Raw genomic sequence first — 26249 nt, 5'->3', positions numbered from 1 at the left:
GGTTTAATTCAATAACAGGATATGTTTAGGAATTATAATTTGGCTGACAAAAGCACTTATCATAACTGTTACAAACTTTATTTCTTATTCTTAAACTGTATACTTTATTGACTGAGCAAAAGACAAAACTTATACTTAGAATCACAATTCAGCCAATACTGCCTGAAGTTAGAGGCTAAATTTCTGGATATATCTTAGCACTTTGAGACTCTTTTAATTTACCTTCCCTAACAAAGTGAAGTACATGACACTCTTGATTGGCAAGCTCTTCCAATAGTAAGAATTTTGTTTTGTTCACGACGAACTAACAGCCCATGAAACAGCTAATGACTGTTAAAATTAGTGTTGTCCTTGTTGAACATATTCCTGCAAAATCGTTTGATTATTACTTCTGCATGATGAAATCTGTAGCAAATCTGCTGTTATAGAGTACACATACCAGATATCTTTCTTTATAAGTCAGGTCCAACTGCGAAATACATAGACCCAGATATGTCACTGCATTATGTGCTGGTAGATGAGGGTTTATGTTGTTTGTTGTCCTGATTACATCTAACAAACTGCATAGACCAAGAACTCCCAGCACATTTTACAATGGTAGATCAGGGTCTGTGCAGTTTGCAATTAGACCCAAGTTATAAATAAGTATACACAGCAGTTTATGGAATGGCTGTTTTCTGAAATATACTAGTCTCTACAGCTTTGGTAAAAGAATTAGTAATCCAAAAATATAAGCGGTAATTGTAACAAAGTAAAATCTGCATGGTAGTGCTTGGAAGTTAGTATGTAACTGAAATTTGAAAACACAAGTCTGTGAGGATGGGTGTCAAAAAAATTAATTTCTATTTGTTTGCTGACATTATGATTCAAGGTTGAATAATCTTATTCAAACCTAAATGAGATACCAGTGTTTTAATATCACTGTTATTGATGTTAATAATTGTTATTAATATTAATGTTGTCATTATTATTATTAAAGAATATTGTTATTACAGTACAATCTTACCTCTTTCCTACTAATTTTATTCCAAGTTGCTTTCCTTTTACTTTTGTTAATGTTATCTTCAATATTTCTGCAACAGTAAAGAAAAAATTCTGTGAGAAGGTTATTTAGCCATCAGTGAAAAATAAATTCTGCAAGCTATATTACATAGCCATCAGCGTGAAAATAAATTCTGTAAGCCAGATTATATCGCAATTGAGTTATATAAAACATTCAGGACACATCTGAAAGAAAATGCAGAACTATCAATATGTACAGACTACAAGAATGCCACTGCCATAAAGGTATAACTGAAGAAACCATGGGAAAGTTTCTGCATTAAATAAAGAAACAGAAGGAATAATGAAGTCAAAATCTTTGATGGCATGAGGTCAAAATAAAACTGAAGCTGATTTTTTTATATATTTTACACTCTTTTCATATTTAGTTTCAACACAAAAAGTCCTTTAAAATTTACTGAATGGACACAAAATTTAAGATAGAGGTGCAAACCTTTAAATCAAATGAGTGACATGACACTATTTTGACAGAATAAGAAAAAAAAATCAAACTTGACCTATGTATTCTTAATATGAAACCTCATACCAAATCTTACTTTAATTCATTGGGTTTTTTTATTTTTATTTTTAAACAGGTTTGAAATTTAAATTAAAGGCATTTCCTTGATTTTTCCCCATTGTTACATCATGTAATCAAAAAGAGATGTGTAAATCCAAGGGTGGTTTACAGAACCAACACTTTCAGCAGTACTCCAAAACCCAAAAGCCAAACCTAAACCCTTCAGAGGCTCCTGAATGAAACAAAATTTGCAATACACTATATGAGATGTTCTGACAGGATGATGGCTAATACTATATGCCTTCTCCATAATCATAGGTCCTTTGTCAAAACAGACCAACCCTGATTAAAGGCCCCCCTCAATATAAGGCACACTCTGATCAGAGGCTATGTAGCAAGATGGGCCACTCCCTTCTGACACAGGCACACTTTGATACACTACCTTGCATGAACCAGAACAGTGCAACTTTTAATATTTTGTCTCCTTCAACAGAACAAGGCCAGCTTTTCAGCATATAAGGGGAGATCTTATAAGATAATTCAAGGTGTTAATTTTATGAAGCAAGACAAAAAATTTGAATTCTTTTTTGGTATGCAGCTATTTATTGAAAAATTTGATGCATCCTGACTTTTTATTTAATCAAATTAGAACAACAAATTGCTTTTCCAGAGAATAATTTTACACCTGAGGTAATGCATACTTTACAAATAGAAGTTACCCCCACCCAAATTGTTTTCTTTAATTTTTTTTCTTTCTTTCCTCTTTCTAATAAGACTGGGGAGGAGGAATGAAACTGAGACAAATCTATGAGGCCCTTCTGTATGAATGGGATCTACCTTCTTTCTCAATTGGTGTGTTTTCCTCTGCTTTTTCTCTGTACACAGTCAGACGACACACTGGAAAGTAGTGACAAAGTGCCTTTTTGGCATGATAGTGTGTTGCTTGAGTCAAATCTTCTCCATTCACCTGGAAACAAGCAAGGAAAAAAAAATGTTGACAATTTGGAAAACTTGCTTACTCTTGGGCAAGAGATACTGTAAATATCACACAATGTGAAAAAAGGGTCATTGTTCAACTGCAGTTTAATAGTTGATATGTAATATTATCTAACAGCATAGTGAGAAGTCATTATCTGTAGGGTAACAGTTATTACCTAGCTGAAATTCAAAGTGCCCCAGCCTCAATGCTGTATAACCGCTTCGGTGGCCTAGTGGTTAGAGCATCTGCTTTGGATGCGGGAGGTCATGGGTCTGATCCCTGGCTGAGTCATACCAGAGACTTACAAAAATGGTACTAACAGCTGCCTTGCTTGGTGTTCAGCATTAAAAGGTTAGTGTTAGGACTGGTCAGCCTGGTGTCAGGATAATGTGACTGGGTGGGACATCATGCTACATGTCTGCAGCATAATGCCCCAGTGCTAGACATCACTATAAACTGCCACACTGCAGACATCGTAGCGATATGACTGAAAAATTGTTAAAGCTATGTTAAAAATCAAAATCACATCACACATCAATGCTGTATACTGTGGTAAAGTGTCCCTCATTTGTTTTAATACCATACATACTCAGTGCTGATAAATATACATCATGATTCATTTAAGAAAGATGAGGAATAATGAAACTGCACTAACTGTTCACCATTCTAATGACTCTAACAGATGCTATAGTAATAAAAGCATTTTTAAGAGTCTTTCTTTACTCGGGTCCCAGGGTGGCTAAGTGGTCTAAAGCACTTGTCTTTACCAATGACTGCCATCTCACCTGTCTGTGTGGGTTTGAGTCTCAGGCTTGGCCAATGTGGATATGTGAGAAAACTGCTAGTAGCTTACCATGGGTGGGTGATTCTTACTGAGGTTTTCCCAGGTTCTTCCTCCACCAGTTATACTGGATGCAATGTATAGCCTATCATGTGCTGAAAAATGGCTTTAAACAAAAAGCAAAAACACCCAACATCCTTCTTTACTTCACAAAGCACATATATGATAATGAATGCTCCATACCAGCATGCAAGCCAATGAATTTTTTAAAGCACTGAGAAATATGAATGGATAAAAGTTCAAGTCAATAAAATGTCGATCACAGTTTGTGCCTATTTATAAGCACTCATATCCCAGAATAACATTAGTTTCTATTTATTCAAGAAACTATGCAACTTAATGTATGGATCCTAAAAGCTCTGTACATTAGTTGTTCGATCAATACATGGATACAAAAAATTTGTTTTTTTATTCTATTGATCACAGGTACTATTCACTATTTTTCACTGGGCAAATGGAAAACAAGAACATATTGTTATTACTAATTACATAAACCATCATCAGATACATCCATGCCTTTTAATTGCCCATTTAACTACCCTTTTAATTGCATCAATAAGTGAAACTTTGTCATGTGTCGAGATAACCCACTTGGCTTTCATTTACTTATGGGTAGTGGTTTCTTGGTTCATCAAGACCTTAGAAATCTTATTTGATAGTACATCTTGACTGTCCTCCTGTTAATTTAATTGAACATCTTGACTGTCCTCCTGTTAACTTAATTGAACATCTTGACTGTCCTCCTGTTAATTTAACTGAACATCATGACCGTCATCCTGTTAATTTAATTGAACATCATGACTGTCCTCCTGTTAATTTAATTGAACATCATGACTGTCCTCCTGTTAATTTAATTGAACATCTTGACTGTCCTCCTCTTAATTTACTTGAACATCTTGACTGTCCTCCTGTTAATTTAATTGAACATCATGACTGTCCTCCTGTTAATTTAATTGAACATCTAGACTGTCCTCCTGTTAATTTAATTGAACATCCTGACTGTCCTCCTGGTAATTTAATTGAACATCTTGACTGTCCTCCTGTTAACTTAATTGAACATCTTGACTGTCCTCCTGTTAATTCAACTGAAAATCTTGACTGTCCTCCTGTTAATTTAATCAAACATCATGACTGTCCTCCTGTTAATTTAATTGAACATCTTGACTGTCCTCCTGTTAATTCAACTGAAAATCTTGACTGTCCTCCTGTTAATTCAACTGAAAATCTTGACTGTTAATTTAATTGAACATCCTGACTGTCCTCCTGTTAATTTAATTGAACATCTTGACTGTCCTCCTGGTAATTTAATTGAACATCTTGACTGTCCTCCTGTTAATTCGACTGAAAATCTTGACTGTCCTCCTGTTAATTCAATTGAAAATCTTGACTGTCCTGTTAATTTAATCAAACATCATGACTGTCCTCCTGTTAATTTAATTGAACATCTTGACTGTCCTCCTGTTAATTTAATTGAACATCCTGACTGTCCTCCTGTTAATTCAACTGAAAATCTTGACTGTCCTCCTGTTAATTCAACTGAAAATCTTGACTGTCCTCCTGTTAATTTAATCAAACATCATGACTGTCCTCCTGTTAATTTAATTGAACATCTTGACTGTCCTCCTGTTAATTTAATTTAACATCTTGACTGTCCTCCTGTTAATTTAATTGAACATCTTGACTGTCCTCCTGTTAATTTAATTGAACATCTTGACTGTCCTCCTGTTAATTTAATCGAACATCTTGACTGTCCTCTTGTTAACTTAATTGAGCATCTTGACTGTCCTCTTGTTAATTTAATCGAACATCTTGACTGTCCTCCTGTTAATTTAATTGAACATCTTGATTGTCCTCCTGTTAATTTATTTGAACATCCTGACTGTCCTCCTGTTAATTTAATTGAACATCTTGACTGTCCTCCTGTTAACTTAACTGAACATCTTGACTGTCCTCCTGTTAATTCAACTGAAAATCTTGACTATCCTCCTGTTAATTTAATCAAACATCATGACTGTCCTCCTGTTAATTTAATTGAACATCTTGACTTTCCTCCTGTTAATTTAATTGAACATCTTGACTGTCCTCCTGTTAATTCAACTGAAAATCTTGACTGTCCTCCTGTTAATTTAATTGAACATCTTGACTGTCCTCCTGTTAATTTAATTGAACATCTTGACTGTCCTCCTGTTAACTTAACTGAACATCTTGACTGTCCTCCTGTTAACTTAATTGAACATCTTGACTGTCCTCCTGTTAATTTAATCAAACATCTTGACTGTCCTCTTGTTAACTTAATTTAGCATCTTGACTGTCCTCCTGTTAATTTAATCGAACATCTTGACTGTCCTCCTGTTAATTTAATTGAACATCTTGATTGTCCTCCTGTTAATTTAATTCAACATCATGACTGTCCTCCTCTTAATTTAACTGAACATCTTGACTGTCCTCCTGTTAATTTAATTCAACATCATGACTGTCCTCCTGTTAATTTAATTGAACATCTTGACTGTCCTTCTGTTAATTTAATCGAACATCTTGACTGTCCTCCTGTTAATTTAATCGAACATCTTGACTGTCCTCCTGTTAACTTAATTGAACATCTTAACTGTCCTCCTGTTAACTTAACTGAACATCATGACTGTCCTCCTGTTAATTTAATTGAACATCTTGACTGTCCTCCTGTTAACTTAATTGAGCATCTTGACTGTCCTCCTGTTAATTTAATTGAACATCTTGACTGTCCTCCTGTTAATTTAATTGAACATCTTGACTGTCCTCCTGTTAATTTAATTGAACATCTTGACTGTCCTCCTGTTAATTTAATTGAACATCTTGACTGTCCTCCTGTTAATTTAACTGAGCAATCACCAGGATGGATTACCCTTCAAGAGTGTCATTTGAGTTTATCCTTGGTGAATTTGTTGACAAAAATCCTGACATTGCAACATATCTTGAGTGCGGCTGGCACAATGGTCTCATTCCGTTTTCCTTTAAAGGACACAACAGTCTCTCCTTGCAATGTCTGCTTTTAAATATCGAAGAGTACAAATGTCTTCAGTTCACACTAAGGAGCAGAAAATCATGTAAAAGTTAACTATGTATTAGAATCTGGTCACGACACAAAACCGAGAGTGAAACTCAACCTTGACGAGAAGTTCATACAGCAGTCCTTAAGAACACTGAAACAAATCCCATCTAATTTCAAGCTTAACTACATATGTGGAATTATGTTTGTTTGTTTGATATAGGTGCAAAAGGATATCTGCATCCTCTCTGATTCAGATCTCGGCATTTATACTAAGTGTTAGCAATAAATAACTGACCTAATTAACCTAATTACTGCAATATGGATCAAGCTCATTTGCTTGGAAGTGAATAACAGTATAATCTTTGCTAGAGATTTATACATTGTTGTCCAATATATTGTCTTAGGTGGCTGTGGGAGTAGTAATGACAAATCACTGAAATTAACAACCCTTGAATATTTGTTTAAAATACCCACTAATTTAAAATAATATAGAATATTGTAAAAAGGGTGGGAAAAGCTAAGCTATTAACTGAGACAGTCCCTTTCCATCTGATGAAAAAATGAAATGATTATTAAACAAAATATTCCTATGTGATTTTGCACAGTCTATCTATTTTCATGCTAGTTTTTACTGTCAGTTGTGTTTGCTGTTTAAGGTATTCTCCCTTATATGGCACGGCAACCCAAGTAGGTCACTGGAGAAAAGTGCCTTGTTCAAACACACAACAACATAACCTGCCCAGCCTGATACAATACATACCAAATATACTCACTTGTAAGTGGAATCAAACTGCAAACAACAAAAATCCTGATCTGCTGTAGCATAATGGGCCTGCAGATGAAGGTCGAACATATTTTTTCTACCAATTACTCCAAACAAACTGTACAGAGCCATATCTGTTGGTGTTTTATGTGACGGCAGGTCTGGGTCTGTGCAGTTTGCAGTTGGACACAACTTATAAGTGAGTATAGATGGTACACCCTTCCAGTCGTGAGCCACCATGTTGTACCATGCTAATGTTGTATTCAAATAAGAATTTTGTGGAATGTGCCTGCCCTGCTGTGACACAATCCCAAAACATTGCAAAGTGACTCAAACAAGAAATATTGGTCACTGTGACCTACTTTTGCCTGTGGCATGTAGTATCCTCCAAGATGAATACACCACCAATGACTGTACAGACAGCATTCAGAAAAACTTAGCTAATACAAAGACTTAACATAATCAGTGGAACTGAAAAGGTTACTGTGACCTATTTTTTGTGCATAGTGAGTAGTACATGTACCCTCCAAGACGAAAAAGAAATACGCCATTAAGTTTCATGACTGTACAAATAACAGTGTCAGGGAAACTATTTGCAAAAACGTAATTAATGGAGCATGCAACATACATCACTATGACTTCCTTTTGCTTGTTGTTATTAGTGTCTGAGCTAAATACACAAATTTAATGTAATCACTGGAGCATGAAGCATACATTGTTGTGACTTCCTTTTGCTTCTGGTTATCAGTGCCTTCCAAGATAAAATACATCCATCTGATGTCATGACTGTACATAAAACTACATCAGAAAAACTGAGCTAAATACACAAACTTAATGTAATCAATGGAGCATGAAAACTTGACCACTGTAACATACTTTTGCTCTTAGTTAACAGTACCTTCAAAGATGGACAAAACTTTAAAGTTTCATGATTGTAATATAACAGAGTCAGAGAAGATGAAGCTAAATGAAAAGGCTCAACATAATCACTAGAGAATAAAAAAGGTCACCGTGACAACTTTTGCTTAGTACGATCCAAGAAAAGTCATCAAGTTTCATTAGACTAAAGTGTATATACAACAGTGTCAAAGAAAATGAACTAAATGCAAACACTTAATGTTGAAACATGCACCAATGACGATGGCAACATTGATGGAAGTCTCATTCATACTTGTAGGAGAAACAAAGACACATTTCTGGGGAATTACAATATATATATACACTATGTATTTATTGATGGAAGAATGATTCATATGTCTCCCATTTTTCAAAGGTAAGACAGACTTGTTTTTTTTTATGTATAGTGTATGTGGCAGATAACTTGAAATTAAGATTTATTTCACTAATCAACATAATCACCATCATAAAGATTTATTCATCTTGCCTAAATGTCATTGATCCTGCCGAGATCAAAAAGAAACCAGTTCTATTTCAGCATTTAATATTCATTACCACAAAACCAAAATAAGAACTACTCTATTTTATCGACAAGACTTGAGGAAGTTCATGTTCAAGCTCTTAAAGATGCTGTTCTTCAAAAATGCCACAATCCACTCAACTTTCACCTATCCCTCTGCGTTATGTGTTGGCAGCTGGCACTATGTGATTTGACGGAAGATTTATTAAAGTTTCTATGTCCAACAGTTCAAATGCATATATCTCTGAATACTCATTGCGGAAAATACACATAACAGCCTTTCCTTTGTCATAATTCAGCCATTTGTTTCATTTTCCCAGAATTTCTAGTACTTCCTTAGTCTCTTCTCATTGTCATATTTGCGATTGTGCTCTCTCTTGCCATCATCTAATTTCTGTCATTTCATTGGCAGCTGCACACCTTGCAAATACTTTCCACATGTTTACAACTGTCATTGTATAATGCAATGAATACTTATCAACAATGACATAAATATTAATTTAAAACAACATTGTTCTGTATAATTCTGGATTACATGTATTTGGTGAGTCAGTGACCTTTTCTGATTGGTCGATACCAGCCTGATGCCTTGATTGGTCCATACCCAGCCTGATGCCTTGATTGGTCCATACCAGCCTGATGCCTTGATTGGTCCATACCAGCCTGATGCCCTATACCTTTTGTTATCAACAGTAATGAAATCAGTGCTCAGGGCCAGTACTCCCAGATAGTTCCATATGCGTTAAGACTGTTTTTGACAGTAATCACACTACTTTACTTGTGGAGTGGGTGAGTGGTTTAACACCTGTCCATCTGTACTACAAGCATTTATTGTACCTCATCATGTACAGGATGTTAGCTGGTGCTCAATTAAGACAATAACAGATCAATTAATCGTTTGATGGGAACATTGTATCACATTTTAATTGATAATCTTACTTAGAAGACCACATGTTAATTGTTATGATAGCAACTGAAACTAGTGACACCTGGAATTTTAGTGATCCATCAGCACAGACACTAACTGGGTGTCAGGATTAGTGTTAATTTTGAGGATTTGCATTAATTTTGAGGATTTGTGTTAATTTTTAGCCCTAGATACTGTACATATCCTTTATGTATTTATTAATTTTCATTAAGAATAACAACCATACATGGTTTGTTTGTATAAACATTTGCAGGTGCACTCAGAAGAGACCCCTTAAACCCTTGGGCTAATATCTTTCCATGTGCTCCAGCAAACAACTCCATGCAGCAGTCCATGTATCATCACTAATGATAAGTAAATTCCCTTTTTTTTAAAGAGAAAATAACAACAGATGTTTTAAATATTGTACACCTAATTGCAGTTTACACAATCAAACGGACATCAATTTTTCCAACAAAGTTTTCCATATCATTCGAAACTCTGATAACAATTAACCAAGATGACAAAACTACTAATTCACACCCTGCATACCAAATCAATTAAACTGTCAATGACAGAGGATAAACCAGCACCAGAGGAAGCCCCAGTAACAATGTAGTAGAAACATGAAAACAACAGATGGTACAGTTTACAACTGATGCCATCGGCTTGAACCTTCATCATAAGCTGTACCTTTTTGACTGTCACTTTGTCATTTTTATACTACATGATACTCAGTGATGCCAACTAATGAGCTTGCTTTGATGTTAACCAATGAGCTTGCTTATTAGGAATAAGAGTACTACATGAGACTCAGTGATGCCAACCAATGAGTTTGCTTATCATGAATCAGAGAACTACATGATACTCAGTGATGCCAACTAATGGGTTTACTTATCACGAATCTGAGTATACATATTTCAGAATTTAGGCAGCCCATCCGGATAAGATAACATGTTTGCTAAAGCAGCAATATTTCATAATTATATTACATTTATTTATGAGCCTATACTGCCTGTACCAAGTCTGTAATATTTAAGGTCCCTAACATTCCCAAAACTCTGAATTCCTTTGACAAGTTTTAGCCAAATCAATATCCGTAAACAGTACTTTTACACATGAATTATCTTCTTTTTCATCTCTGCCGTCTACTGACAGTTTCAGGATTTTAATCTTTCTTTGAATTCAAGAGTATATTTCTATTAACAAACTGCAGCGATGACAACTCACCTCCAATATCTGATCCCCAGGTTTCAAGCGTCCATCTTTGGCCACTTCTCCTTCTGGAAATACTTCCTGAATGACTAGACAGCTCTGCAAATTTCCAAGAAAACTTTTTAATACATGGACATTTGGATCACATTATCTGATTTTTTTGTTTGATTTCAATGCTGGATAACAAATGCTTGCATGCACCATTGGTAAATTCTTCCTACAGAAACATGTTCTGATATTGTGACTAACCCAAGTGACCGCATATACAAAAACTTCAGTTTATAATAATATGCTCTGCCTGAAGATATGTTTTACATATGCTAAACAAGAGTCCCTTGAAGGGATTGATGGTCTACTGTGCAAAAAGTATTTTTTGGAATTCAAGATAAGACCATTTCTTCCCTTTATCTATCGAGTGTTGAAACGATCTCTGATATTCTTCTGTGATAACAATATTTTCAACTTAGCTGTTGTGGTACACATAACAGATGTCAGCTTGGCACCATTTTCATTTAAGACAAAGTAGACATCATTAGAAATCTTTTGGTGAAAACCCCATGTCATAATAGTTAACCATTCAGGGTCATTAGCGAGAATAAGTGTGTTACAACAATCGTCATGGCAGTTATAATGGATCTATGGCTGGCTTCATTTTCATTTAAGACTTGGCGATAATCCCACCATAATGATCATCCATTTAGAAGAAGCAGTGATAAGATTATTAAGAGAGTTGTCATGGCAGCCATATAGGATGTGCGACATGTACCATGCTCATTTAGGACCAAGTAGGTATCATAAAAAGATGGTGAATAACCCATGTTGATACAGCCATTTGGAGATGAACAGAGATAACAATATTTTCAAGAGATGACTTTCAGGAAGATTAGCAATAACAAGATTTTCAAGATGGCTTCTGTGACGGCCAAACTAGACTTCAGATCAGCACCATTTACTTTTCACATAATCAAGACATTTTAAGAAATGTTCTAGTGAAAACTCCACATCAATGAAACTTTCTCTTCAAACAGAGTTGTGAAAAAAAAAAATTGTAAGAAGGCTACCATGGTGGTCATATTGGATGTCAGATTGGCACCATTTTCATTTAGAGCCAACTTAACATCTTAAGAGGTCTTGTAGTGAAAACCCTAAGTTGATATAACCGTCCACATAGGAGGAGTAGCTATAGCCATGGCAGCCATATTGGACCTCAGATCTGCACCAAGTTCATTTATGACCAACTAGACATCATAAAAAGTCTTTAAGTGAAAACCCAATGTTGATATGACCATCCATACAGGAGTAGCAATAACATGATTTTCAAGATGGCTGCTATGGTGGCCATATTGGATATCAGGTCGGCACCAATCTTCTTTAGGACCAACTAGATATCATAAGAAGTCTTTCAGTGAAAACCCAATGTTGATATGACCATCCAATCCAGAGTAGAAGTGTAAACAAGATTTTCAAGATGGCCATGGTGGCAGCCATACTGAATGTCTGAGCAGCACCAATTTCATCTAGGTTTTACTAGAGCTTTTGATGAATGTGTGTATCAAGTTTCATGGCAATCCTACAAGTAGTTTAGGAGGAGTAGCATTCACAAACAAGTACTATCAGTGAGAAGGACGATGGACAACAGAAAATCTCATAAGCTCTTCTGGTCTATGATAGCAGAGCTAATAAAAATGTATTGAAATGTCCACCTAAATATGTTAAATATATTTTTCAGAAATAATTCCAATATGTTGGCACTTTCCAATGTATTTCAGTCAATGCTCTATCTTTATAAACCTTTTTACCAGAGGACATGGACTATGCTGATTCAGTGGTTTGCACTCAAGATTCATGACTAAAATGGTGTGGGTTTGAATCCTAGTATCGGATAAGCTTTGGTTGGCTGACACTGTGCATCCCTAGGCAAGGCATTTTATTTCTATTACCTTGGCACTAAATAAAGTTCTTGTTTTGCTGCGCTGTAATACATCAAACCAAACCAAACCTGCCAAATATGGAACAAACTGAAGAGACCTTTGTTCCTGAAGCAAGGCAAACTACTAAGACAAATTAGATCAATAACACAGATCTGTGCTGGCAGAAGATGAAAATTAAATTTGACTTGAGGTTTCTTAAAATTAAGCCTCATACCATATTTGGTTTAAATCCATCTGGTTCTTAAAAGTTTTTTTTAAAAAAAAACAAAAAACGTGATGCATGGGCAAACTTCAACATAAAACAGGTGCCATAACTTTGTCACAGTTTTGGCAGACAAATGTAAAAATCGAACAAGACCAAGATTTCCTTAACATAAAGCACAATACCAGATTTGCTTTTGGTAATGAAGGCTTTCAATAGTTACTAAGCTGAATGAAATTTATGATGGATGAAACCTACTGATCAATGTATGGATATTGGCAACATGGTATGCACCTCCATTAAAGAATACAGTGGGGTCATAAGATGATGTAATGCTTATTTATTTCTACGATTTAAAAAAAAAATCAAGGCAAGTTGTAGATCTGATAGCAATATCTTAACCTTGCTGAATTATTTCTTATCCCAAACAATACAGTAAGGAATATTTATTCCCGCAACAGAGCAAACATACCAGTGGTGTATCATATCCACCAACAATACTGATACCCAGCTCTGCATGGTGCCTCTGGATCTCTATGGTAGACACCTCCCCTTCTATCACTGGGTTCTTCCCTAAAAACAAAATAATCTCCATGAATGAAAATAGTGGATTTGCATACATAGTAACATACTTTAGACTCATGATGTAATGTGGTACAAAGGGCTGATTCAGGGGATATTTACCTACCCAGAACTGCCTGGGCCCATCCAACTCTATAATCTGTATTTAAATAATTACATATGTGAAATAATAATTGACAACCTCCCCATGAAGCTCGACCTTGGTACAACACTAATACAAATCTCCACACAACTTGTGCTTTACTGTATTACACTGCCATGGTGATTTCAAGACAAAATTGATTATTTTTAGGAGTACTTTAAAATCTCATGTGAAAGACACAAAACATGGTTTAGATACTTAACAAAACAACCTTATTAAAGCAGAAGTTTTTATAGAAAAACTAAACAAAAGAAAATTACAACAAAAACTGCAGCTGCATAGGATAAAACTCTCCACAAAAAAAGCAATAAATGAAAACTTTAAAAAGTATGTGTGTGTTTGTGTGTGATTTAGATTTTTAATGTAGCTTTTAAAAATAATTCAGTCATATCGTTACGATGTCAGCAGCATGGCAGTTTACAGTGATGTCTAGCACTGGGGCATCATGCCACAGACATGTAGCATCATGTCACACCCAGTCACATTAACATTACACCAGACCAACCAGTCCTAACACCAACCGTTTAATGCTGAGCATCAAGTGAGGCACCTACTAGTACCAGTTTTATAAGTCTTAGGTATGGCTTGGCTGGGGTTAGAACCCGTGGCCTCTTGCATCCGAGGCAGACACACTAATCAGTTGGGCCACTGGAGCAGTCAAAACTTTAAAAAAGAAAACAACCAATGGAAAGGTTTTGTAAAGATAAATTAGCAATCATATCACCAAATAAACAAATCTCAATTGTCCCAAGATTATGTAAGCTGCAAAATGTTTTTAAAGACATATTTCTATTTCTAACAGATGCATTCATTTTAACATACTAGTAGGACAAGTGGATTCAAACCTTAATGCAGAATACATGAGGACTATCCAACATGAAGTGATCCACAATGGACCTGTCTTTGCTATTTTAGTAGTGGGAAGTGTTGTAGTCAATAGATGCTGTACTTGAACATTATGTTAAAGCAGCAAATGGTCTTTGATTTGTTCGATGGAGCAAGGAGATTGTTTTCTCTATGCAAATTCTGCCAAATTTAATGAATCCCCACTTAAAGTTAGCAAGCAAATGAAAATCACACACAGTAGATTTGCTGTAAGTTTAATGAAACATGTATCATTCATTAATATTAATAAAATTAAATCTAATGGTGTAAGCACATGACTCACACTTTCATTTATCACTGAGTTATCTAAATGTTTTACCTACTTTTTAATAGTGTGACTGTACACTGGACAACATGCAGATTTTTGCATTCAGTGGTAATAGTGTGACTGTACACTGGACAACATGCAGATTTTGGCATTCAGTGGTAATAGTGTGACTGTACACTGGACAACATGCAGATATTTGCATTCAGTGGTAATAGTGTGACTGTACACTGGACAACATGCAGATATTTGCATTCAGTGGTAATAGTGTGACTGTACACTGGACAACATGCAGATTTTGGCATTCTTTCTGCTGTTACATGAAGTTCTAATGCACATCAGCACAATACTGACTATATGGGTGCTGATTAAAGGTGAAGCTGCAAAACTTTAAAACATAAGTAAATGCATAAAATATTAGAAAGATAAACCATTCTAAACAAATGTAAACATGAACCACTACAAGAGATAAAAGACAAAAGGTAAGAATGTAAATATAAAGAATTGCATAAAAACTTTAAGAAAATAAACCCTTTCAAAAAAAACCTAAACATGACGTACTACAAGATAGAAGATAAAAAGTACAGATGTTCAAATTCTGTAAAATGTACATAAAATAAATTTTTAAAAAGTGGTGAAAACTCTATATTCCTTAACTCATTAACCTGAAATACAAGTAGGAAGCACATCTTGGGGGCTGCTTCTGAATACATCCCCATAAATCTGCATCCAAGTGATTTCTACTTGGCCAGGTGGTGCCTAATTGTGTTAGAAATGTCGTTTTTCATGGGCTATTTGGCTCGCGCATGTGCAGAAGGGTAAAAGTTGGAGTTTTTTCCCCCGCCTAACATTCACTAACAGGAAGGAGCAACACACTGCCAGAAGCAAGATATGTTTTGTGGTACTCAACCTCCCTAATGGCAGGGATCATCTTGTCGCTGCAGTGCTCCACCTCCTTAAATGGAGGGTAAAACCAACTGTCACGCTGCTCTACCTTCCTAATAGGAGGGTACAACCTACCATCACAGTGCTCTACCTCTCCAACAAGAGGGAACAGCCTGTTACCCGAGGTGTACATGCTGTTTGGAACGTGAGAAGTGTTCATCTTTTCCTTCCAATAGGGGAACGTCGATTGACTCCTCAAATGTTTAGTCCCTCCTATTAGAGGGGCTTCAAGACGCCAAAGATGTTGGTCCCAACAATTGAGACCTGAAAGAAATCCTGAAAAAATCCGGGTAGGGAAGGTTTCTCTACTCATGAAATGTTGTACACCTAAAATCAAATAAATTTCAGGTGCTAGAAGGCCATAATTCACAAAAAATGCAATGATTCTTCGGGTGCACTTTGAATGCTTTATGCAGTCTGCGTGAGTATCCCAAGGGCTCATTTTGTGGCCTCAATGTCCACACAGACTGTTCCAACATTATCCCTTAATAAAAAAATAATAAACGTCAAGTTATATCACTTGTTCTTGCCATGAAACCAATCTGGTTGTATGCAGTGTTGTACTGCATACAACCCTATGAATGCACTAAGACCATTGTATGTTGTTGCCATGAAACTCACCTAGTTGTATGCAGTATCATACCACATACATCCCTGTGTATGTAAAGAACACTGTATGTAAAAAGTAAACAACAGAGTTGGCCTTATGGAAATTACCTGTAGTTTTTTCCTACAGAAAAATAAGATATTTCACCAGTGAACTTTGTTTGTTAAAGCAACTTGCAAATGCATATGCAATATCAACACAAGCTTGGGTCAACATAAAAAGAATACATGAAATTGAAAACAGAGGAAACAGTGTCCTCAATGTTATTCAGGGCCTGTTGTTATTTTCCTTAGAACACTTACAACACAGGGACTTACCTGTACCACAGTGTATATATGTAATGAACATGTGCCCAGCCCATAGGGATGGAACATGATGTAGCCTCGGAAGCCCTTTAAAGAACTAACTTCTAATCGTGGAAAGTTACCATACAGTTTTGTTTCTTTCCTTAATAAAATGAATGCAAGTTGTAACATGGAGACTAATTCAAACTGCAGAAAAAGACAACTTTTATTTGTAGTAAGTTGCTACAGGCATAATTTCTCTGATGATCGTTTTGGCAAACAATTACACAGTATGGCTTCCATGAAAAATACAGACAGGTAATATTGACCTTAGTGCATGACCATGCAACATACTGAGTGGTGTGCAAGAGGTCATACTGACCTTTCTCCACTCTGCAGGAGGATGTATTCATATCAAATGGACAGGGAGTTTTTGGCACAGAAATAGATTAGCTATGCAGTGGCAACAGGATAAGTAATTGCTGCTATTAAAATGGTATAGTACTTGCAACACTGATTTTTACTATTACAAGGTGGATACATCTGTTTGCCAAAAGGTGGAAGGAATTTTATTTCTTAGCATACAAACAAGGCTTGGTATTTGGACCTTAAGACAAATGTACATTGTATGTGGGATTAAATGGATAGAAGATATTTTGGTAATACAAGTATGTATAATTAGCCAATTCTGTACATCTGAAATAAAAGTCACTGTGATGGTTCATCCACCTTAGCACAGAGGCATTCTGAGGCTTTCTAAATCATCCCAGGTAAAATCTAAGTCCCTGACTGAATTGGATCAAGCATCTGCAGGCAAGGTTTACAAGCTGTTCCATACACAACTGTGCCAGTCAAGCTTACATTACTAAAGATTAATGGACTGGAGCAAGGCTAAACCTTCCACTCTGCTTCACAATCTATATCTGCCATGACAAGTTAAATTGAATCCAGAACTATCTGACATTTTCCCCTGAAAGTATGCAACATGTGGAAAGAAAGTTAGTTTGTGGTCAAAGAAAAGCCCCATAAATGTGGTCTCTTCCACAAATGGGATAAAAGAACTGTTAAGATAGAGTTCTGGATCATCATGAATCTGGTGTATTTGGTTTGTCAATGCAAAAAGTTTAAGACAATGAAAATTTAAACTTTTTTTCTTCTGCACATTCATGAATTCTATTTAAGCTATCTGTCACTGACATCCAATAGTAGGCATACCATACTATCAATAGCAGATCAAAAAGTCATCGACATATAATTAGCGATTGGTTCCTGGATTAAGGCATTTCATTAATTTTGTTAATTTTTATACTGAAAAGGGGGATAAAATTCTGGAGAATTCTTGGGGGGTTGTGTATTAGGGTAAGTTAATTAAATAGTGATCATTTGGCATTGAAATTGTATATGTTGAACTGTTAACTCATACCTGATTCCTGATCTCGATAGGGACACTCCCATAAATGACTCTGCAGGGCACTGCGTGGACCCTGGAACGTACACCCAAGACTGGACTTTATACATTTGGTTATGGCTCCCCTACACCTAAAAAATACACAGAAACATTTTCGGCTAATTATCAATAAAGACTGAACAAATTTGAATTCTTAAAGGTACAATGACATCTCTCAAGATCAAAATTTCCATGAGGAAACAGTGTCCTCAATGTTATTCAGGGCCTGTTGTTATTTTCCTTAGAACACTTACAACACAGGGACTTACCTCCTTTAATCTGCAATATTCCAGCTTTTACTAAAATTGAAGATGGGCCCTAGTCCAATGCCTAACATCATCATTCAGACCTGAACAAGATGTGAACACAAACACATGCACACACACACATATATAGAAGCATGTATTTTAACATATTATAAATAAGCTATGATACCATGCTAAAAAATAAGCCTATCCCTAACTTTTAGATGATATTATCAAATTTATTATGCTTTATCCTTGTCCATATTTTGTACAAAATTGATTAAGTGGGTCCCTTGGTTTATCACAGGAGAAATATTTTAATCAGATATGTCCCAGTACTGAAAATATTACAAATTCTCAAATGGAGTTTGAGACTGTGATCTTGTGTCAGCCAATCACAAAGAACTAAACAGTTGTAACAACACATCTGATTGGCTGAAAATGAACAATCAGTCTCAAGCTCTTAATTTTACAATCTCCAGACCAACTGGTTAGAGGTATATAACTAATTTTTGTGCAATAAACTTTCTCATAAAACTGAATTTCATTTGCTACATGAATAAAACTATCCCTATGATTATTCATGGTCATGCTAAGTGATACAGGTACACGGACAAGGTCAAGTCACATGTGTACTTCACTACGCATAGCTCCAAAAAAGTTTTTTTTAAAAACATTTTGCAATCTAATCTATCAATTAACAATTCCCAGGAAATGAGATTTTTAAAGCATTCTGATTAAATGACTAATTATATAAGCATACTGACTGACAATGGTTTGTGAAGTTCCAATGATTGCAATGAGAATAAAAGGAAGAGTACCAAACATTACGTATTATACCATGTCTTGAATTCTACTCTATGCAGGCACAAGTAGGGTATGGTTGACACTGGCAATTAATGCTCAAACTATCTCCATGACTTTGGCCTTTTGTCAAAGTACACAGTCTTAAACTTAGTTTAATGTGTAACAAGAGTCCCTAGAAGGGAATGATGCTCTGTTGTTCGAAAAGAACATCCAGGAATTCAAGATAAGACCATTTCTTCTTTTTAACTGTGGAGTGTTGAATCTATCTCTGATGATGTTTTCTTCAGTTATAAGATTTTAATTTCAAATTAGCTGTATTGGATGTGAGATCAGAGTAATTTTCATTTAGGGCAAATCCAAGCAAATTTGGAGAATTAGTAACAAGATTTTCATAATGTTCATTGTAGCAGCCATGCTGGATGTTTGCAAGGCCCCATTTTCATACAGGACCATCTAGATATCACAAGTCTGTTGGTGAACACACTATTTTGATATGACCATCAGTTCTTGAGGTGTAGCAATAATGAGATTTTCAAGATGGCTAACATAGTGGCTATATTAGATGCCAGATTGGCACCATTTTCATTCAGGACCAATAGACACCATAATTTGTCTTCCAGTGAATCCATCAGGCTGATATAACTTTTCATTCAGGAGAAGTAGCAATAACAAGATTTTCAAAATGTTTGCCACTGCAGCCATACTGGCTGTCAGATTGCCACCATTTTGTTTTGGGACCAATTAAACATCATAAGAAATGCCTTAGCACAATGTGCTTTCTTGATAATTTAAAATGACACATTAAAAACCCATAATAAGAGTTGTGTTGGACACATTAAAAATTGCTGGCCAAAGTCAATTTCCTGATTATGGAAAAGATTGAGGTTTCTCGAACAAGCAGCAACTTGTGTCTTCAAAATGTAGTATGATTCCCTACTTCGTATTCTTCCTGCTTTGCACTCCATTTTAGGTGTAGTGGAGTGCAAAGCACAATGGCTGAGGGAGCATACTAGAGATGGAAGTAGACTGTTCAAAATGTCACTCTATGCTTGGATCAATGGTGTGTAAAGACAGGAGTAAGCTTGGATAAATGGTGTGTAAAGACAGGAGTAAGCTTGGATCAATGGTGTGTAAAGACAGGAGTAAGCTTGGATCAATGGTGTGTAAAGACAGGAGTAAGCTTGGATCAATGGTGTGTAAAGACAGGAGTAAGCTTGGATCAATGGTGTGTAAAGACAGGAGTAAGCTTGGATCAATGGTGTGTAAAGACAGAGTTGTTAATGTCAAGAAATCTGATGTCCAGCCATCAGCAAAGCCATCCAAGAAATCACAGACTTATAATGCAATGTGGGAAAAAGAATTCAAATGGTTGTACTTTGACACAGGAACAGCATCTATGAAGTGCTGCACCTGCATTGCAGTTAACATGTGATTGAATTACACGAGATCGCAATGAATTTGTGGAATGTTCTACAAATTTCAACAAACAGGTACATGTTCATCATGATCAATGTGATGATCAACTTGCAGCAAAAAGAGATCAGAGAAAGATAGACCCAAAAAATGCAGTTAAAAATGCACAGGATGCAAACATGTCTGTTTTATATTCACAAATGGGAGTCATGCTCATTTTGGCCCAAGATGACCTGCCAGACTCCAAGTTCTCAAGTCTACTCCATTCTCAGGTAGGAATTTATAAACTTCTAGTAAGCATGACAGGGATTTAGAGTTTGCATGGCACACACAGGGCTTTGTATCATTGTTTACAATTTACCGATAAATCATACATCTATTAAAAAGTTGACAAGGATGGACACTTCTGAGCCTCCTTGTGCGACCTATTTTTGAATCACCACTGATATTTCAAGCTATAATTTGCGTAATGCAATAAATTTGGTACCAATGTGTAACTCAGGCATTCTATCTTTTTTATACCTATCCAAAGTTTGGCTTATTATCATACCTTTAAGAAATGCCAGACCATTTTCCCACTTGACATGGCTATACTTGTGCTTGCTTAATATGCAAGTAAAATGCACTGAATGAAATACTGTCCTCTAATTGGTCAACCAAAGATGATGTACTGCAGCAAATGATAACCTGATTTTCAGCCAACCGATAAGGGTGCAGTATTCCATTCAGTGTGTTGTCACTTACATATATTTAATTTTACCGAAACAGCTTTTGAGCATTTTTGAGCAGCTGTAAGTTGATTTTACTGATTTCATGTAAATACTTTCAAAGTCAAATAATACTTGGTGAGTTTATTAAACTGAGTCGACTTCATCTATTGTGATCAAGTGTCATAATCACTAACACCCATAAAAACAAACACAGTGACACACATGCACACACACATGGACCCTTTAACATCTTGTAAGGACCCTATAAAATTCAAATGCAGGGACCCTTAAAACTCCATAAAATATCATGCTAACGGAAGCTCTGCTACAGTGAAAACCTCTATGCTGATATCACAATACAGTCAGGATTAGTAACAAAAATACTTATGACATAGCCACTGTGGCAGTCATATTGGCTATCCAAGTGTTGCCATTTTCATTAAGGACCAACTAGACCTTGAGATGAATATGTAGATAAAGTTTCATGGCAATTCTCCAAGTAGCTTAGGAGTAGTTATAACAAACCTGTGCTAACGACAGATGACAAACAGCAGGCCAAAATGCCTTCTATTGGAAACAGCAATCAATGAGGCATTTTTCTATACCCTGGTATGGCTAAGCTATCATGAAGCCAAGCAAATGTCTGGTTGAACAAGACTACTCATGTTCTGGTAAACATTTGAACTGTACACACTTTGTATGATCCAGATATTTATTTGATCATTACCATGTATATACTTGCTTATAAGTTGAGTCCAGCAGCAAATGGCACAGATCCAGACCTGCCATAACGATTGTACAATGTGCCAACAGATCTATGTCTGGGTCTATGCAGTCTGTGAGGAGTAATCAGTAGTATATGCAGTCTGTCAGGAGTAATCAGTAGAACCAGCAACAGAGACCCTGATCTTCCAGTGCACAATAAACTTATTGAAAAATGTATCAAGTTGGTCCCATAGTCTTATCATGGTTGTTGTTGTTGTTGTGGGTTTAACGCCATTTTTCAGCACAAGATAGGCTATACATGGCGGCCAGTATAATTGGTGGAGGAAGAACCCTGGAAAACCCCGGGAAGAACCACCGACCCACGAGAAGCTACTGGCAGGCTTTCTCACGTACCAATGTTAGCCGAGGCTGAGACTCGAACTCACGCAGACAGTCTTATCATGGTAGAAATACTGTAAATGAGGTTCAGAGCTATTATCGTTACCTGTGTATTAGATGAGCATCTAGTTCTGCTCTGGGAAGGACTTCTTCACAGTAGTGGACATTTGGACACACTACCAATAGCTTGTCCAGCAGCCTGAAAAATAATTACATCAAATGTAATTGGACACAAAATGTTTATTTAAAATTTTATGGTGTCTTTTTTTACATTTCACAAAAAACATACTCAAACACAAATTTTTGTTCTGTTTTGTGAAAATGTCTTAAAAAAGGGTCTTAATGTTAAAAAATGGAAATCATAGTTAAAAGGTGCAACAGATTTAGAAATTTAACTAATTGAACAGGTGTAGAAATTTAACTAATTGAACAGGTGTTGAAATTTGGAAATTCTTTACCATTTTCCATCAGAAAAATATCCATGCTTTATTCCTTGGAGCGCTTTTGCATCATCTTTATGGATGCTTTTCAGGTGAATATAGCATTTCTTTACAATATTTTACATCTTTTCTTTACAATATTTTACATCATTTCTTTACAATATTTTAAATAATTTCTTTACAATATTTTAAATAATTTCTTTACAATATTTTACATAATTTCTTTACAATATTTACAAAAAATATTGTAAAGGAATGATGCATTCACCTGAAGAGCATCAATAAAGTTGATGCAAAAGCACTCCAAGGAATAAAGCATGGATCTTTTTCTGATTTTCTGTTACATCAACTAATTTTTCTATGTATAAACTGGCACACGGACAGATTCATTTTTTCATACATACATACACAGACACACACATATATATATGTACATATATACTCACTTAAAAGTTCAGTCAAAATGCAAACAACAAAAGAACCTGATCTACCATAGAATAATGTGCCTGCATACCAGGGTAAATGTGGTTTGCTCTGCTGATTACTCTTAACAAACAGCACAGATCCAGATTTTCTGCTGGCAAAGGCTGCTCTGGCTCTGTGCAGTGTGACTCAACATATAAGTGAGTACATATGGTAATGTCCTTGGCATTTTGTGTTCTCGGTTTGCAAAGAATGAGCTCCAATTATGGGCTTCATGAATGATGCGCTGTTATAGGGACAGTACAGTCATTTAATTTCCGTTCACTCTTCTATCTGTGCAACTAAAATAAATTAATCTGAAAAATATATTTGTTAAAACATCACGAGGTCATATTCATAACAGCATGTGACATCAATCGATTTTCTCAAAAAGAAAAAGGCATTTCAACTGACCATGTAACAAAAAGCTCTGTTTCCTGTAATAGGCCTGACAAAAGCTATGTTGGAAGTTTGACTTGCAATGTGGGTTTTTTTGGTGTTTTTATTTAAATAAATTCGTAAATATATGAATTCATATATTTAGAAGCAGTTCCATTTGTCAAACTGATAAACACTGATGTATCCCTAATGCTAAATGACAAAAAAACATATCCTGAACAGACCAGCTGTGAAAATATCCAGAAATAACATTTGTCAAAAAAATAGGATATCTGAATAAATGGAGTTTACTGGACTTTAGAAGGGTTCAGCAGCTTACAATAAACAAAATTCTTTTTATTTGGTCTACCTTTAACTGAAATAACCAGTCATGTTTTTTTTCTAGCATCTATCAATGCCATGAGGCTTGTGCCAGTGAACAAATTATGAATGATTACAGTCCGTAATTGATCATCTATCAAGAGCATATTGGGATGTCTAATAGATTGGAATAAAGATCCTGAAAAAAAATCATCTTTAAGAGGAAGTAACTGCAATACAAGAGCAAATGCTTTAGACATGGTGATAGAAACTTTAAAAGGAAAGTTCTTCTAAGACCTAGTACAGGTAGATTAGGACTATGCATGGATAATTGTGTCTTAGAGCACCTGCCATTATCATAAAACATCAACACATGAAAAGGTTAAGGAGTATAAAAGATCTTTGATTGCAAGAGAAAAGGAGTTGGTTGAGATAAGATACTGACAAAGACATACTACATGGCAATTACAACACATCAGCAAAGTATCGATTATACATTTTGATGGCAGTTTAAGGCAAAACCTTCCAAAAATCTATGGATAGATGGTAATTAACAATAGGTTCAAGTGGCCTTACAGCACACTCACCTGGCTGACATAAAAACAACTGATTCAGGCTTTCATGAGTTTTTACACATTCATCCAATATCTGATGGTACTGTGACAACATCAATCAAATATTGAAAAGGACTCTATATGCCATGATGTTTTTGGTCACATTCAGTGAAATTCTATTCTGAAATACAGTCATGTCGATGTTTTACAATTTTTGTAACTGCCACCTTATTTGTTCATGGATTGGCAAACATTTCCAAAGCATGAAAGGCCTTAAAGCTAAGATACTGTCAAATTTTGTTATGTGGCCTTTATAAAAAAAGCTATTTTAAAAAAAGTCAATTTTTTGTGGAAGCATGCATCTTACAAAAATTTAGTCAAATTCTGTTACGTTGTTTTGGAGAAGTCATTCAAAAGATTTTCTATTTTTAGTAACAGTGGCAATATTTATAGCAAATTGGCATCATTTGCTCAGTTTCAAATTTGGCCTAATTCTGATGAGCAGGTTTTTTTGAGAAGAAGTCATTTAAAGTTCTTTTTATTTTTTGCAATGGTGGCCATATTTAATAGAAGATCAACATTATGTCTACAAACCTGAAAAGCCTTACTATCAGCATGCTTCCAGTCAAATAACCAAATTCTGAAAAGCCTTACTGCCACTATGCTTCCAGTCAAATAACCAAATTCTGAAAGCCTTACTGCCAGTATGCTTCCAGTCAAATAACCAAATTCTGAAAGCCTTACTGCCAGTATGCTTCCAGTCAAATAACCAAATTCTGAAAGCCTTACTACCAGTATGCTTCCAGTCAAATAACCAAATTCTGTTGTGTGCTTTTATGAAGAAGTAATTTTTAGGTTCTTCGATTTTTAGTCCTGGTGGTGATATTTGATAGTGGATTGGCATCATTTTGTAAAAAGAAAACCTGGCTGCTTTTTGTCAAATTTGGTCAAATTCTGTTAAGTGGTTTTCGAATAGACATTTAAAAGTTTATATATTTTAGTAGTGGTTGTTGTATTTAACAAATGATCTGCATGACCTGAATGAATTTGAAAGAGCTTCATGCAGGATTCTTTCTGTCAAATACTGGTGAGTAGCTTTTAAGAAGTTGCTTGAAGTGTCTTCTGCTTTCTTCATAGTAATGGCATCCATACCTGATGGCACACTGGCATTGTTTTGAAAAAGATCCAAAAGAGATAAATACTAGTATGTTTTTCTTTTAAATTTTATCAAATTCTGTCAAGCACTTTGTGAGAATTTATTTTCTTTTCATTGAAAACTGTGACCATAATTGACTGCAGATCAATCTCATCTGAACAGATTGGAAAAACCTCTGCAGCAGTATCCTTTCTTTCAAATTTGTTCAAATTTTATCAAGTGATGTCTGAGACGTTTAAAGGCTTGTGCCCATAACTGACGGCAGATTGACACTGCTTGAAAGAGCTTCATGTCAAGATGCACTCTCTGTCAAATTTGGTCAATTTCTACCATTTGTGTGAATTTGTTTCAAGGTCTTATGGTCAGATGAGATAAAAACCTGTCACCGGTATAGACAACTAATGGTCCTAAATGCATATATAACATTTTCAAGCTCTTTCCAATCAGGACCAAAGAAAAAAAAATGTCTCATGCATTTTTTTTTTTAGTGTTATTCCCCCTAAAGCTCTAATAATAAATAGCCAACAATAATAATGGAAAACAAAGAACTACTAAAGCGCATTTCATTCACAGTAAGTTTAATGCAATGTTTTACTTCTTTAAATTGAAAACCATTGTGAAAAAAACCTTTAAAACATAAGCCTATTATCATTTTCAA

At 35.5% G+C, this 26249-nt stretch overlaps 1 protein-coding gene across 2 annotated transcripts in view; it reads right to left on the bottom strand.

Annotated features, from left to right (window-relative positions):
* Window positions 1-26249, bottom strand: part of LOC149785323 (ligand of Numb protein X 2-like) — a 141228-nt gene that overhangs the window by 30924 nt on the left and 84055 nt on the right. For both annotated transcript variants that reach the window (XM_089979219.1, XM_089979220.1), the window contains exons 3-8: window positions 22387-22479; window positions 17978-18093; window positions 13317-13417; window positions 10727-10810; window positions 2399-2528; window positions 1007-1073 (exon numbers count right to left, since the gene is read on the bottom strand). In XM_089979219.1, coding sequence (XP_089835345.1) covers window positions 1007-1073; window positions 2399-2528; window positions 10727-10810; window positions 13317-13417; window positions 17978-18093; window positions 22387-22479 — 591 coding nt within the window. The remainder of the gene's footprint in view (window positions 1-1006; window positions 1074-2398; window positions 2529-10726; window positions 10811-13316; window positions 13418-17977; window positions 18094-22386; window positions 22480-26249) is intronic.

Source organism: Sinohyriopsis cumingii, chromosome 13, assembly GCF_028554795.1.
Source record: "Sinohyriopsis cumingii isolate HCF-2022 chromosome 13, ASM2855479v2, whole genome shotgun sequence".
NCBI lineage: Eukaryota > Metazoa > Mollusca > Bivalvia > Unionida > Unionidae > Sinohyriopsis > Sinohyriopsis cumingii.
The sequence above is the reverse complement of the archived record's forward strand: the minus strand, read 5'-3'. Positions and strand labels throughout refer to the sequence as shown.